We start from the raw sequence: 17,226 nt of genomic DNA, 5'->3' as shown, positions 1-17,226 counted from the left end.
GACTGAGATGCAAACGCCAAATATACAGCAGGCGTCATGGTCGGGATCGAGCGCACGACCTCCTGTATACCCGGCGAGGTAGTTAACATCTCGTGACCGTGGCGCCCCACCTGTGCCAGCAATGCCCGTACTGTGGCAACTTGCTGCGTTTTAACGACACGGCGCTCTGCTCGTTGTTTGCGAGCGTCGCTCCTCTGCCCTCCGTTGTTGCTGGAGGGCGACTGCCTCCAACTGTCCAGTAGCAGCAGCGTCCTTCACGAGCCTCCTCCACAGAGGCCGATCTTGACACCGCTGGTACCAGTCATCGGCAAGTCCACTCAGCTCCACGTCCTCCTGTACCGCATCACTCCGTCTCTTCTCTAGCCCGTGTAGTGCCCGTGTAGCTCCCTCGATGCGGTCAAACAGAAGCTGCTCGAGCGTGCGGGCTACATGACGAAAGCCAACGCAGCCTTGCCTGCCAGAGGAGCTCACCGATGGGAATGTGTCCAGAGCCTTCATCAATAATTTGTGAGCTACCCACACAAGCCAGCCTGGTTAAACCCAGGCTAACACCACACCTACCCACAGAGACACCGTCACAGACACCTTCGCAGACACCCGCACGCCGCGTGTACCGCGAGTTCAGTTTTATTGGCAGAAATCGTCACGAAAAGCAACAACGCGTGCGGTGACGTCAGTCGAGGAATGAATACTGCTCAGTCTGGGTGTACCCAGCGCCTTCTCCTCCATAAAATCTACAGCACCTCCCACCTATACCTACATCCTCTAGCTACCTACAGCCCATCCTCTATAGCATCTCCAACCTATACCTACAGCATCGAACTCCACCTCGGGTAGCCCCGGGCATTGGCACGTCATCAAGGTGGTTGTTGTTGAGGCGAGGTTTTAAACCTTTGAGCAAAGTCCAGATGTAAAAAACACGTTTGGTGACCTCAGTCACCTTCCCGTACATCCACTACGTGGTTTCCAAACTTCAGTCCTCGCGACCCCCAACCGCGCTACGTCTTTCCGCGTTAACCAATTTACTCCAAATTTAAATTAACTCGTTCCACGCTGCACGCGTCCGATGATTGTTGAATGTCCCACGTGACGCGCTAAACAATGAACGCTGTCCGCGGTTAATAGAGTATTAAAATTAAGATCGCAATCTCGTGCGCGTATGTACAGATGTTCCGTGTGTGTGTGTGTGTGTATGTTCACGTGTTAACGTGTTCTGTGACGCAGACAGCGTTAATTGCTTAGCGAGTCACTTAGGTCGTGTTTAACCATCATCAGGCGCGTAGGGCGTGGAACAAGTTGATTTGAGGTGGGGGGGGGGTACATTGGAAAGACGTATCATGGTGGATCGCGAGGACTAAAGTTTGGGAAACCCTGCTCCATAGCATCTCCCACATACACCGACCACAATGCGTGGTGCTGTGCGTACGGTGTGTGGTGCGGTACAACACATGGTGGTGCTGAAGCACGGGCGAGCATCACAGGATCACACTAAACTCTCCGGGTCGGGGCAGAGTGAACCTCTCCTCCCCCCCGCTCCGTCTCCGGGCCAAGGAATGTGACCTCTGACCTTGCGATCTTTCGTCTCTTGACCTCTGACCCTGCGACCTCTCGTCCCTCGACCTCTGACCTTGCGACCTCTCGTCCCTCGACCTCTGGCCCTGCGGTCGCTCGTCCCTCGACTTCTGACCCTGCGGTCGCTCGTCCCTCGACTTCTGACCCTGCGGTCGCTCGTCCCTCGACCTCTGACCCTGCGGTCGCTCGTCCCTCGACCTCTGACCTTGCGATCGCTCGTCCCTCGACCTCTGACCCTGGGATCGCTCGTCCCTCGACCTCTGACCCTGCGACCTCTGATCGGCCGAACTGCGCCCGTGCGACCTACGTCTGTGCGCCGCGTCGTCGCGTACGTCACGCGACCGCCCGTGAGCATGGTGCCGCTCGTCGCGCGACCTGTCATCAGCTGACCTGCGTCCGTGCGACCTCGTGTGACCCCGCGACCCCTCCTCCCGTGATCCGTGACCCCTCGACCTCCTCTCTTCTACCACAGCCCCAACCGTCGCCGGATCACGTGACCTGCGCTCCGGGTCACGTGACCCGCCGGTGGCGGCCCCACCACTTGGCCACTCGGGGCCGGGGTCGTGGGCCCGGTCCCCGCGAGCCCGCTTGTCGCGCGACCTCCCGTGGGAGCGGCCCTCCGACCTGGCGTCGCGCGAGGGTGGGCGGGGACGGCACGGGGGCCCGGGGCTTCCTGCGATGGGCGGCAGCGGCGGCGCTCGCGACGGGGGTGGGGGAGGCCCCGCGTGGTGGGGGGTTGCCACAGAGGGGCACGGCGGAGCCGCTGCCGCCTCCCGTGGGCGCACGCGGGGAGGAGGAGACGCGCGTCCCTGCGAAGGTGTCAGCAGCTGCTGCTGCTGCTGCCGATGGTGGTGATGGTGGTGATGGTGGTGTTGATGCTGTTCGTGTTTCTGCTTCTGATGCTGGTGGTGGCTTGGACCCAGCTGCTGCTGCTGCTGCTGTTGCCGCCGATGGTGCCGCCCCTCATGGTGGTGGTGGTGGTGGCGGTGGTATCGCTCGTAATCAGACAGAGAGGATGATGACGAGGTGGTGGAGGACACCTCGTCTGCGTGGCCGCCCCCGTGGAACACTCCTCCTCCTACATCGTCATTGTCGTCGTCATCGTCGGGCCCCCGCGTGCCGCTGGCGCGGGTGGCGCAAGTCTGGGCGTCGGACACGCCGGGGCCCAGGCTCGACTTGTCCGTCCAGCCGCCCCGCAGGGACCCCCGCCAGCGCCGACCGGTCCCCCGCCACCGCTCCTGGTAGCGCCGGTAGTGCCCCCACTCGCCGTCCGCGCCGGCCTCGCCATTGGCGTTGAGGTCGGAGTGGAGCTCCCCGGCGGGTGGGGGGTCATTGTCGGTGGCTCCACCGGGGCGGCCGCCTCCGCCGTCGCCGGCGGTGGCGGCGCCATGCTGCTCTCGGTGATTGGCGTTGGTGGCTGGCGGCAAAGGCTGCGCCGCGTGGGCGAGCGCCAGCGCGCGTGCGTGTGCCGCCACGTTCTCCTCCGTGAGCCGCGGGTTGATTCGCCGCACGATCTCCAGCTCCACGGCACGCGGCACCACCAGCACCAGCGCCGCAGCGGGATCGCCACCGCCGCTGCTGCCCTCCCCCACCACCGCCAGACGCAGCAGGGACACGCTGCGCAGCTGGTTTGCGTTGTGCAGCTGCTGCCCTAGAAGCTGCTGTTGCTGCTGAAGCTGGTGCTGCGTGGTGGGCAGCTCCCCCAGCATGGGCCACCATTCCGGGGGGAACTGAGCCGCGTAGGTGAGCAGGCCGCCTCCGCCGCCCCCGGCGCCGTGCTTGTGCTTGCTGGAGCGCTGGAACGCCCGGTCAAGCCGCAGCGATCGGCGCAGGAACGCCAGCCCCTGCTGCAGGGCGCCCCCCCGGGGCTTTGCTGTGGGGGGTGCGGGGGAACTTGGAGGCGGGGACGGGGACATGGGGGGGCACGGGAGCGAGGCGGACGCCGGCTCCCCTGGGGAGGAGGAGCGGGGGACGGCCGCGGCCTCCAACTCGCCGCGGCCGTCGGGGTCCGCGCCGAGGAGACACGGGGGGGGCGGCAGGCCGTGGATCACGGGGGCAGTGGGGACCAGGGAGGAGGAGGGTACCCCCGTTGTCTCAGAATCGATGACAAGGTCCCCGACGGGGTCTCCAGACGGATCCCCGGTGAGGACGGCGAGGACCGCATCGCCCTCATCTCCATCATGCCCCCCGAGTTTCGTATCTCCCTGTCCTGTATCTCCGCCATGTCCAGTGTCTGCCCCGTGTCCTGTGTCTCCATGCAATGCGGACCCACCCCCCGTGCTACCCCCCGGGTGCTCGGGGGGTTCGGTGGTTTCACAAGTGGCCACGGGGTGAGTGGGGGTGCGAGTTGATACGTGAGTGGCGTCACCACCTCCAGGGACCGCACCGTTCTCCCCCGTAAGGATAGAAGTTGCCTCTACTACTACACTCATTGTCGAAGAAGCGAACGCAGGGGCCTGGTGTACACGCACACACGGCACAGCATCACACAGTGTCACACACAGCCAACGACACACACGGTCAAATACAATCGCGCATAGCCACCACATCATAATACACGGTAATGCACAGTCACCACACCATCACAGACAGACACCACACAAACGCGATCAAATTCTCACTTGCAACCATTTAAAGCAACCCTGTGACCACCACTCATCCTTGCAATGCCACATAACTCTCCGAACCTTCAAGAGGAGGCAGCAATGAGCCTCCTTGTGGGAAGTTATAAGCAGTGAGAGTGGGCCTGTCGCTGTCTCTCAGCTCGCTGGAACACCTCCGTTAACCAGGGTTTGTGGGGCGGTCTCGACCACGTGCCCAATTAAGCCAGAGCAGCTGCATGAGCCACAGTCCTGAACCTCACCCATTGCCCCTCGGCTTCAGGAGGAGGTGGGGGGGTTACGATGCCAACCCCAGCCGCAAGCGATGATCAGATTCTCGCTTGCAACTTTCAACAGCGAGTCCAGACGGGGCTATTTCTGGTTTGAACATGATGAGACGTGGATTGCCAGTCCACAGTGGAAGAACAGCAGGTGCATCTTACAGATGACAAGCCGATGGTCAGTGGACAGATCAGCTCCACTGTAAGTCCTGGTGTCAAGAAGATGGGCTCTCATTTGCCGTCTAGCCACAAGAGTTCAGTAGATATTCTTGCTTGAGTTCTAGCATGCGCCCACAGCCACACATGCACCAATATACACACTTATCACGAAAAAACATTAACATGTGCAGGATCACACACAGCACACCAACACAGCACTATGTAAACAGAATCGGACAACACACAGGACATCACTGGACACACAAACATGCAAAGACAAAGATCCCCACTATAGCCCTAACAGACTGTTGGGGCAAGTGCTGTCAGCGAGCAACGATGAAGGCTGGGATGGCACACCAGGGGGTTGGTGGCCAGGACCATGCCCGGCCGCCTTTGTCTCCACAGTGGCGATGTTTACACATCGTAGCACACACACACACCGCTCACCCACACACACACCGCTCAACCACGCGCACACACACACCGCTCAACCACGCAACGCACATCCGCGCAACCACACACCCACGCAAACACACCGCACAACCACGGCACAACCACACACCCACCGCACAACCACACACACACCGCACAACCACGTACACCGCATAACCACACACACCGTATAACCGCACACACATGGCGCAACCGCGCGCGCACACACACCGCGCAACCGCGCAAACGCGCGCACAAACACGGCTCACACGCACCGCATAACCGCGCGCGCACACACCGCATAACCACACACACAACGTACAACCACGCAAACACACACCGGACAACCACGCACGCACAACCAGGCACACACACCAAACAACCACGCACACACACCAAACAACAACGCACACACACCGCTCAACCACGTGCACACACACACACTGCTCAACCATGCGCACACACACACACCGCTCAACCATGCACACACACTGCTCAGCCACGCACACACACACACACACATACTGCTCAACCACGCGCACACACACACCGCTCAACTGCACACACACCTCTCAACCGCGCGCATACACACACCGCGCAACCGCGCATGCACACACCGCACAACCGCATGCGCACACACCGCACATCAGCGCAAACACACACCGCACAACCACGCGCGCACACACACCGCACAACCGCATGCGCACACACACCGCACAACCGCATGCGCACACACACCGCACAACCGCGCGCGCACACACACCGCACACCAGCGCAAACACCCACCGCACAACCACACACCCACCACTCAACCACACACACACACCGCACAACCACACACACCACACACAAACCGCATAACCGCACACACACGGCGCAACCGCCCGCACACACCGCGCAACCGCGCAAACACACACCACACAACCGCGCGCACAAACACTGCACACACACAACGCTCAACGACGCACACACACCCCGCATAACTGCACGAGGACACACCGCATAACCGCGCACACAACGTGCAACCACGCAAACACACACCAGACAACCACGCCAACACACCGCACAACCAGGCACACACACCGCACAACCAGGCACACACACCGCTCAACCACGCACACACACCGCTCAACGACGCACACACACCACTCAAAGATGCACACACACCACTCAACGACGCACACACACACCGCTCAACGACGAACACACACCGCTCAATGATGCACACACACCGCTCAACCATGCGCACACACACACACACCGCTCAACCATGCGCACACACACACTGCTCAACCACGCATACACACACACACTGCTCAACCACGCGCACACACACCGCTCAACCACGCACACACACCGCTCAGCCACGCACACACACACACACACCGCTCAGCCACGCACACACACCGCTCAGCCACGCACACACACATACTGCTCAACCACGCGCGCACACACACCGCTCAACGGCACACACACACCTCCCAACCGCGCGCAAACAAACACCGCACACCCGCGCAAACACACCCACCGCACAACTGCACGCACACACCCACCGCACAACCACACACCCACCGCACAACCGCGCACACACCCACCGCACAACCGCGCACACACCCACCGCCCAACCACGCACCCACCGCACAACCACACACACACACCGCACAACCACACACACCACACAACCGCACACACACCGTATAACCGCACACACACCGCTCAACCACACACACACACCGCTCAACCACACACCCACACCGCTCAACCACACACCCACCGCACAACCACACACCCACCGCACAACCACACACCCACCGCACAACCACCCACCCACCGCACAACCACACACCCACCGCACAACCACACACACACCGCTCAACCGCGCGCACACACCGCACACCCGCGCAAACACACACCGCACAACCACACACACACCGCATAACCACACACACCGCATAACCACACCGCATAACCGCACACACACGGCGCAACCACACACCGCACAACCGCGCGCACAAACACTGCACACACACAACGCTCAACCACGCACACACACCGCTCAACAATGCATACACACCGCTTAACCACGCACACATACCGCTCAACCATGCACGCACACACACCGCTCAACGGCACACACACACCTCCCAACCGCGCGCATACACCGCACACCAGCGCAAACACACACCGCACAACCGCGCGCACACACCCACCGCACAACCGCGCGCGCACACACACACACCGCACAACCGCGCGCACACACCCACCGCACAACCGCGCGCGCACACACTGCACAACCGCGCGCACACACCCACCGCACAACCACACACCCACCGCACAACCACACACACACACCGCACAACCACACACACACCACACAACCGCACACACACCGTATAACCGCACACACACCGCTCAACCACACACACCACACACACCACACACACCACACACAAACCGCATAACCGCACACACGGCGCAACCGCGCGCGCACACACACCGCATAACTGCGCGTGCACACACCGCATAACCGCGCACACAACGTACAACCACGCAAACACACACCGGACAAACACGCCAACACACCGCACAACCAGGCACACACACCAAACAACCACGCACACACACCGCACAACCGCATGCGCACACACACCACACAACCGCGCGCGCACACACACCGCACACCAGCGCAAACACCCACCGCACAACCACACACCCACCGCTCAACCACACACACTCCGCACAACCACACACACCACACACAAACCGCATAACCGCACACACACCGCACAACCGCGCTCACAAACACTGCGCACACACACCGCATAACTGCACGAGCACACACCGCATAACCGCGCACACAACGTGCAACCACGCAAACACACACCAGACAACCACGCCAACACACCGCACAACCAGGCACACACACCGCTCAACCATGCGCACACACACACATCGCTCAACCACGCACACACACACATACTGCTCAACCACGCGCGCACACACACCGCTCAACGGCACACACACACCTCCCGACCGCGCGCATACACACACCGCACAGCCGCGCGCACACACCGCACACCCGCGCAAACACACACCGCACAACCGCGCGCACACCCACCGCACAACCGCGCACACACCCACCGCACAACCGCACACACACCCACCGCCCAACCACGCACCCACCGCACAACCACACACACACACCGCACAACCACACACACCACACAACCGCACACACACCGTATAACCGCACACACACCGCTCAACCACACACACACACACACCGCTCAACCACGTGCACACACCGCACACCCGCCCAACCACACACCGCACACCCGCGCAAACACACACCGCACAACCACACACCCACCGCACAACCACACACCCACCGCACAACCACACACCCACCGCACAACCACACACCCACCGCACAATCACACACCCACCGCACAACCACACACCCACCGCACAACCACACACCCACCGCACAACCCACCCACACAGCACAACCACACACACCACACAACCGCACACACACCGTATAACCGCACACACACCGTATTACCGCACACACACCGCTCAACCGCACACACACCGCTCAACCGCGCGCACACACCGCACTCCCGCCCAACCACACACCGCACACCCGCCCAACCACACACCGCACACCCGCCCAACCACACACCGCACACCAGCGCAAACACCCACCGCACAACCACACACCCACCGCACAACCACACACACACCGCATAACCACACACACCGCATAACCACACCGCATAACCGCACACACACGGCGCAACCACACACCGCACAACCGCGCGCACAAACACTGCACACACACAACGCTCAACGACGCACACACACCACTCAACGACGCACACACACCGCTCAACGATGCACACACACCGCTTAACCACACACACACACCGCTCAACCACGCGCACACACACACACACTGCTCAACCACGCGCACACATCGCTCAGCCACGCACACACACACACCGCTCAACCACGCACACACACCGCTCAGCCACGCACACACACACATACTGCTCAACCACGCGCGCACACACCGCTCAACGGCACACACACACCTCCCAACCGCGCGCACACACACACCGCACAACCGCGCGCACACACCGCACAGCCGCACACACACACCGCACAACCACACACACACCGCACAACCACACACACACCGCACAACCACACACACACACCGCACAACCGCGCGCACACACCCACCGCACAACCACACACCCACCGCACAACCACACACCCACCGCACAACCACACACCCACCGAACAACCACACACCCACCGCACAACCACACACACACCGCACAACCACACACACCACACAACCGCACACACACCGTATAACCGCACACACACCGCTCAACCGCACACACACCGCTCAACCGCACACACACACCGCTCAACCGCACACACACACCGCTCAACCACACACACACCGCACAACCGCGCGCACACACACCGCACACCAGCGCAAACACCCACCGCACAACCACACACCCACCGCTCAACCACACACACACCGCACAACCACACACACCACACACAAACCGCATAACCGCACACACACCGCACAAACACTGCGCACACACACCGCATAACTGCACGAGCACACACCGCATAACCGCGCACACAACGTACAACCACGCAAACACACACCAGACAACCACGCCAACACACCGCACAACCAGGCACACACACCGCTCAACCACGCGCACACACACACACACCCCGCTCAACGACGCACGCACACCACTCAACGACGCACACACACACCGCTCAACGACGAACACACACCGCTCAATGATGCACACACACCGCTCAACCACGCGCACACATCGCTCAGCCACGCACACACACCGCTCAGCCACGCACACACACACACATACTGCTCAACCACGCGCGCACACACACCGCTCAACGGCACACACACACCTCCCAACCGCGCGCATACACACCCCGCACAACCACACACCCACCGCACAACCACACACCCACCGCACAACCACACACCCACCGCACAACCACACACACACACCGCACAACCACACACACCACACAACCGCACACACACCGTATAACCGCACACACACTGCTCAACCGCACACACACACCGCTCAACCGCACACACACCGCACAACCACACACACACACCGCTCAACCGCACACACACCGCACAACCGCGCGCACACACACCGCACACCAGCGCAAACACCCACCGCACAACCACACACCCACCGCACAACCACACACACCACACACAAACCGGATAACCGCACACACGGCGCAACCGCGCGCGCACACACACCGCACAACCGCGCAAACACACACCGCAAAACCGCGCGCACAAACACTGCACACACACACCGCATAACTGCACACACACCGCATAACTGCGCATGCACACACCGCATAACCAGGCACACACACCAAACAACCACGCACACACACCGCTCAACCACGCAAACACACCGCACAACCGCGCGTGCACACACTGCACAACCGCACAAACACACACCGCACAACCACCGCAAAACCACACACCCACCGCACAACCAAACATTCGCTCAACCACACACACCGCACAACCACACACACCACACAACAGCACACACCGTATAAATGCACACACACCGCTCAACCGCGCACACACACCGCTCAACCGCGCACACACACCGCACACCCGCGCAACCACACACCGCACACCAGCGCAAACACACACTGCACACCAGCGCAAACACACACCGCACACTAGCGCAAACACACACCGCACAACTGCGCGCACACACACCGCACACCAGCGCAAACACCCACCGCACAACCACACACCCACCGCACAACCACACATCCACCGCACAACCACAAACACCGCTCAACCACACACACACCGCATAACCGCACACACGGCGCAACCGCGCGCGCACACACATCGCATAACCGCGCACACACACCGCACAACCACGCACACACACCGCACAACCACGCAAACACACACCGCACAACCACACGCACACACCGCACAACCGTGCGCGCACACCACACAACCGCGCAAACACACACCGCACAACCACGCAAACACACACCGCACAATCACACACACCACACAACCGCGCAAACACACACCGCACAACCACGCACCACACAACCACGCAAACACACACCGCACAATTACACACACACACCACACAACCGCGCAAATACACATCGCACAACCGCGCACACAACGTACAACCACGCAAACACACACCGGACAACCACGCACACACCGCACAACCAGGCACACACACCGCACAAACGCGCAAACACACACCGCACAAACACACACCGCACAACCGCGCAAACACACCGCACAACCAGGTACACACACCAAACCACGCACACACACCGCACAACCGCGCACGCACACACCGCACAACCGCGCACAAACACACCGCACAATCACACACCACACAACCACGCACACACACCGCACAATCACACACCACACAACCACGCACACACACCGCACAATCACACACCACACAACCACGCACACACACCGCACAATCACACCCACACAACCACGCACACACACCGCACAACCACACACACACTACATATCACGTGGTCTCTGGAGCTCGCCTCGTCCAATCACGCGCGCGTTACCATGGTAACGCCCCTCACAAGGCGTGAGAAGGGCTTATGATGGTGATGGTGGTGCCGAATCTCACCATTACCATACCATAATTATATGCAGTCACATGCAATTCCACCACCACTTCCCCATCATATCACCAACATCATATCCAACATTATACCCATCACGCCATAGCATCAACCCATTAAATCATCACCACCCTCCCTCCCGTACTTAAATTACATCACTACCATCAGCTCCTCATCTGCAGAATCATCACACGTGCATCACATCACCTCATCACAAACACACATGCATCAGCCGCATCACAAGATTTACTCTAATCAATGATCTCCCACAACTCCATAACCTCATCAGCTACATCACCACCACCACCTCCTCGTCATCCCCATGTATAGTCACTTCAACTCGTTCCTCATCACACCACTACTTAATTTGCACCACCATCACCTCTTCCCGATAACCTCAACTGCACCCCCCCCCCCCCATCAAAAAATCACCACCTCATCAACAGCATCACAAACATTCCCATCACACCTCATCACCACCACATCTACAGCATCACCTCATCACCCCCATAACCTCACCGCATCACCACCATCACCTCACCTCATCACCGACCATAACCTCACCACATCACCCCCATAACCTCACCGCATCACCATCACCTCACCCATCACCTCATACCCATCACCCCACCCCGTTACCTCAGCCCATCACACCACTCCCCCATCACGTCACCCACATCGCCTCACCGTTCCCCATCGTCACCACCCATCACCATCCCCCCACCATCACCTCACCATCACCTCACCATCACCTCACCATCACCTCACCATCACCTCACCATCACCATCCCCCATCACCTCACCCGATCATCACCACCCCATCACCTCACCATCCCCCATCACCTCACCATCACCTCACCATCACCTCACCATCACCTCACCATCACCTCACCATCACCATACCATCACCACCCCATCACCTCACCATCACCATCACCTCACCCGATCATCACCACCCCGTACCTCACCATCACCTCACCATCACCACCCCCCATCACCTCACCATCACCCATCACCTCACCATATCATCACCACCCCATCACCTCACCATCCCCACACCATTACCTCACCATCACCACACCATCACCTCACCATCACCACACCATCACCTCACCATATCATCACCACCCCATCACCTCACCATCCCCAATCACCTCACCATCACCACACCATCACCTCACCATCACCTCACCATATCATCACCACCCCATCACCTCACCATCCCCAATCACCTCACCATCACCACACCATCACCTCACCATCACCCATCACTTCACCATATCATCACCACCCCATCACCTCACCATCCCCCATCACCTCACCATCACCACACCATCACCTCACCATCACCACACCATCACCTCACCATCACCACACCATCACCTCACCATCACCCATCACCTCACCATATCATCACCACCCCATCACCTCACCATCCCCCATCACCTCACCATCACCTCACCATCACCACACCATCACCTCACCATCATCTCACCATATCATCACCATCCCCCCGTGCCGTCTCCTCCCCCCGGAGCTCGGCGAGCTCATGGCGCCGCCTTCACCGATTCGCGGGGAGCAAGCGGCGCGATCTCTCTTCTCCGTGGTCTCGCCGCCGTGCGTCTTCCCCGCCGTGTCTCCCGTGGTGTCCCCCGCCGTGTCTCCTCGCGGTGTCTCCCGCGGTGTCTCCCCGGCGTTGTCTCCCGCGGTGTCCCCCCGTGGTCTCTCCCGTGGTGTCTCCCCGCCGTGTCTCCTCGCGGTGTCTCCCGTGGTGTCCCCCGTGGTATCTCCCCGGCGTTGTCTCCCGTGGTGTCCCCCGTGGTGTCTCCCCGCCGTTGTCTCCCCGCGTTGTCTCCTCGAGCAGCCCGGGCGGGCGGGGCGGGGCGGGGCCTCGCGGCGTCACTGCGGCGCCCATTCGACGTTGGCGGGAAAACAGTCTCCTCCTCCTCCTCATTATCATAAAGCTCATCATCATCACACTCTCATCATCATTATCACATTGTCCTCATAATCATTACCACACTGTCCTCATCATCAGACTCTCTCACCTCATTATCATGAAGCTCATCATTACCACACTGTCCTCATCATCAGACTCTCTCACCTCATTATCATGAAGCTCATCATTACCACACTGTCCTCATCATCAGACTCTCTCACCTCATCATGAAGCTCATCATTATCACACTGTCGTCATCATCAGACTCTCTCACTTCATTATCATGAAGCTCGTCATTACCACACTGTCCTCATCACCATTATCACACTGTCATCATCATCAGACTCTCTCACCTCATTATAAAGCTCATCATGATCACACTGTCATCATCATCACCAGAGTTTCATCATCAGACTCTCTCACCTCGTGATCATGAAGCTCATCATTACCACACTCCTCATCATCATCACCATCACCAGTTTCACCATCAGACTCTCTCACCTCATTATCATGAAGTTCATCATTACCACACTGTCCTCATCATCATCACCAGAGTTTCACCATCAGACTCTCTCACCTCATTATCATGACGCTCATCATTATCACACTGTCATCATCATCACACTGTCCTCATCATCAGACTCTCTCACCTCATTATAAAGCTCATCATGATCACACTGTCCTCATCATCATCACCAGAGTTTCATCATCAGACTCTCTCACCTCATGATCATGAAGCTCATCATTGCCACACTATCATCATCATCACCAGTTTCACCATCAGACTCTCTCACCTCATTATCATGAAGTTCATCATTACCACACTGTCATCATCATCACCATCATCACCACACTGTCATCATCAGACTCTCTCACCTCATTATCATGAAGTTCATCATTACCACACTGTCCTCATCATCATCACCAGAGTTTCATCATCAGACTCCCTCACCTCATTATCATGAAGCTCATCATTACCACACTGGCATCATCATCACCAGAGTTTCACCATCAGACTCTCTCACCTCATTATCGTGAAGCTCATCATTACCACACTGTCCTCATCATCAGACTCTCTCACCTCATGATCATGAAGCTCATCATTATCACACTGTCATCATCATCATCATCACACTGTCCTCATCATCAGACTCTCACCTCATTATAAAGCTCATCATGATCACACTGTCCTCATCATCATCACCAGAGTTTCATCATCAGACTCTCTCACCTCATGATCATGAAGCTCATCATTACCACACTGTCATCATCACCATCACCAGTTTCACCATCAGACTCTCTCACCTCATTATCATGAAGTTCATCATTACCACACTGTCATCATCATCGCCAGAGTTTCATCATCAGACTCCCTCACCTCATCATGAAGCTCATCATTATCACACTGTCCTCATTATCAGACTCTCTCACCTCATTATCGTGAAGCTCATCATGACCACACTGTCCTCATCATCATTATCACACTGTCCTCATCGTCAGACTCCCTCACCTCATTATCACGAAGCTCGTCATTACCACACTGTCCTCATCATCATTATCACACTGTCCTCATCATCATCACCAGAGTTTAATCATCAGACTCTCTCACCTCATTATCATAAAGCTCATCATTACGACACTGTCATCATCATCACCATCATCACCACACTGTCATCATCAGACTCTCTCACCTCATTATCATGAAGCTCATCATTATCACACTGTCCTCATCATTATCACACTGTCCTCATCATCACCATCATCACCAGAGTTTCATCATCAGACTGAGGTGAGGACCTCATTATCATGAAGCTCATCATTATGACACTGTCCTCATCATCATTACCACACTGTCCTCATCATCAGACTCTCTCACCTCATTATCGTGAAGCTCGTCATTATCACACTGTCCTCATCACCATCACCAGTTTCATCATCAGACTCTCTCACCTCATTATCATGAAGCTCATCATTACCACACTGTCCTCATCATCAGACTCTCTCACCTCATTATCATGAAGCTCGTCATTACCACACTGTCCTCATCATCATTATCACACTGTCCTCATCATCAGACTTTCTCACCTCATTATCGTGAAGCTCATCATTACCACACCGTCCTCATCATCAGACTCCCTCACCTCATGATCATGAAGCTCATCATTATCACACTCTCATCATCATCACACTGTCCTCATCATCAGACTCTCTCAACTCATTATAAAGCCCATCATGATCACACTGTCATCATCATCACCAGAGTTTCATCATCAGACTGTCTCACCTCATGATCATGAAGCTCATCATTACCACACTGTTATCATCATCACCAGTTTCACCATCAGACTCTCTCACCTCATTATCATGAAGTTCATCATTACCACACTATCATCATCATCGCCAGTTTCATCATCAGACTCCCTCACCTCATCATGAAGCTCATCATTATCACACTGTCCTCATTATCAGACTCCCTCACCTCATGATCATGAAGCTCATCATTATCACACTATCATCATCACACTGTCCTCATCATCAGACTCTCTCACCTCATTATAAAGCTCATCATGATCACACTGTCATCATCATCATCACCAGAGTTTCATCATCAGACTCTCTCACTTCATCATAAAGCTCATCATTACCACACTGTCATCATCATCACCATCATCACCACACTGTCATCATCAGACTCTCTCACCTCATTATCATGAAGTTCATCATTACCACACTGTCCTCATCATCATCACCAGAGCTTCATCATCAGACTCCCTCACCTCATTATCATGAAGCTCATCATTACCACACCGTTCTCATCATCAGACTCTCTCACCTCATTATCGTGAAGCTCATCATGACCACACTGTCCTCATCATCATTATCACACTGTCCTCATCATCAGACTCCCTCACCTCATTATCACGAAGCTCGTCATTATCACACTGTCCTCATCATCATTATCACACTGTCATCATCATCATCGTCAGAGTTTAATCATCAGACTCTGTCACCTCATTATCATAAAGCTCATCATTACCACACTGTCATCACCATCATCACCAGAGTTTCATCATCAAACTCCCTCACCTCATTATCATGAAGCTCATCATTATCACACTGTCCTCATCATCAGACTCTCTCATCTCATTATCATGAAGCTCATCATTATCACATTGTCCTCATCATCACCATCATCGTCAGAGTTTCACCATCAGACTCTCTCACCTCATTATCATGAAGCTCGTCATTACCACACTGTCATCATCATCATCACTATCACCAGTTTCATCATCAGACTCCCTCACCTCATCATAAAGCTCATCATTACCACACTGTCCTCATCATCAGACTCTCTCACCTCATTATCATGAAGCTCATCATTACCACATTGTCCTCATCATTACACTATCTCACCTCATTATCATGAAGCTCATCATTATCACACTGTCATCATCAGACTCCCTCACCTCATCATGAAGCTCATTACCACACTGTCCTC

At 56.8% G+C, this 17,226-nt stretch overlaps 1 protein-coding gene across 2 annotated transcripts; it reads right to left on the bottom strand.

The window, feature by feature from the left end:
• Positions 1-611: 611 nt before the first annotated feature.
• On the bottom strand, positions 612-13,643 carry LOC116944485 (uncharacterized). 2 transcript variants are annotated; one of them, XM_032958125.2, is made up of 2 exons: positions 13,284-13,643; positions 612-4,028 (listed from the first exon to the last, which is right to left on the bottom strand). In XM_032958125.2, the coding sequence occupies exons 1-2, from the start codon at positions 13,284-13,286 to the stop codon at positions 1,476-1,478; spliced, it is 2,556 nt and encodes an 851-aa protein (XP_032814016.2). In that variant the 5' UTR covers positions 13,287-13,643; the 3' UTR covers positions 612-1,475. The 2 variants fall into 2 exon arrangements, with proteins under 2 accessions (XP_032814016.2, XP_075924561.1); XM_076068446.1 differs by lacking the exon at positions 13,284-13,643 and adding an exon at positions 4,970-5,008.
• Positions 13,644-17,226: the final 3,583 nt, after the last annotated feature.

This window comes from Petromyzon marinus, chromosome 21 (assembly GCF_048934315.1).
Source record: "Petromyzon marinus isolate PM22_M1 ecotype Great Lakes invasive population chromosome 21, UKy_Petmar_22M1.pri1.0, whole genome shotgun sequence".
NCBI lineage: Eukaryota > Metazoa > Chordata > Hyperoartia > Petromyzontiformes > Petromyzontidae > Petromyzon > Petromyzon marinus.
Note: the sequence above shows the minus strand (reverse complement) of the source record. Positions and strands in the feature narration are given on the sequence as shown.

What these genes read in the sequence shown, in the direction of transcription:
- LOC116944485 (XM_076068446.1), bottom strand. Translation starts at nt 4,993, where the DNA reads ATGGTCCTGGCCACCAACCCCCTG. An exon ending in TCCTGGCCACCAACCCCCTG is followed by an intron (nt 4,029 to 4,969) that starts GTGTGCCATCCC and finishes CGTGTACACCAG; the next exon opens with GCCCCTGCGTTCGCTTCTTC.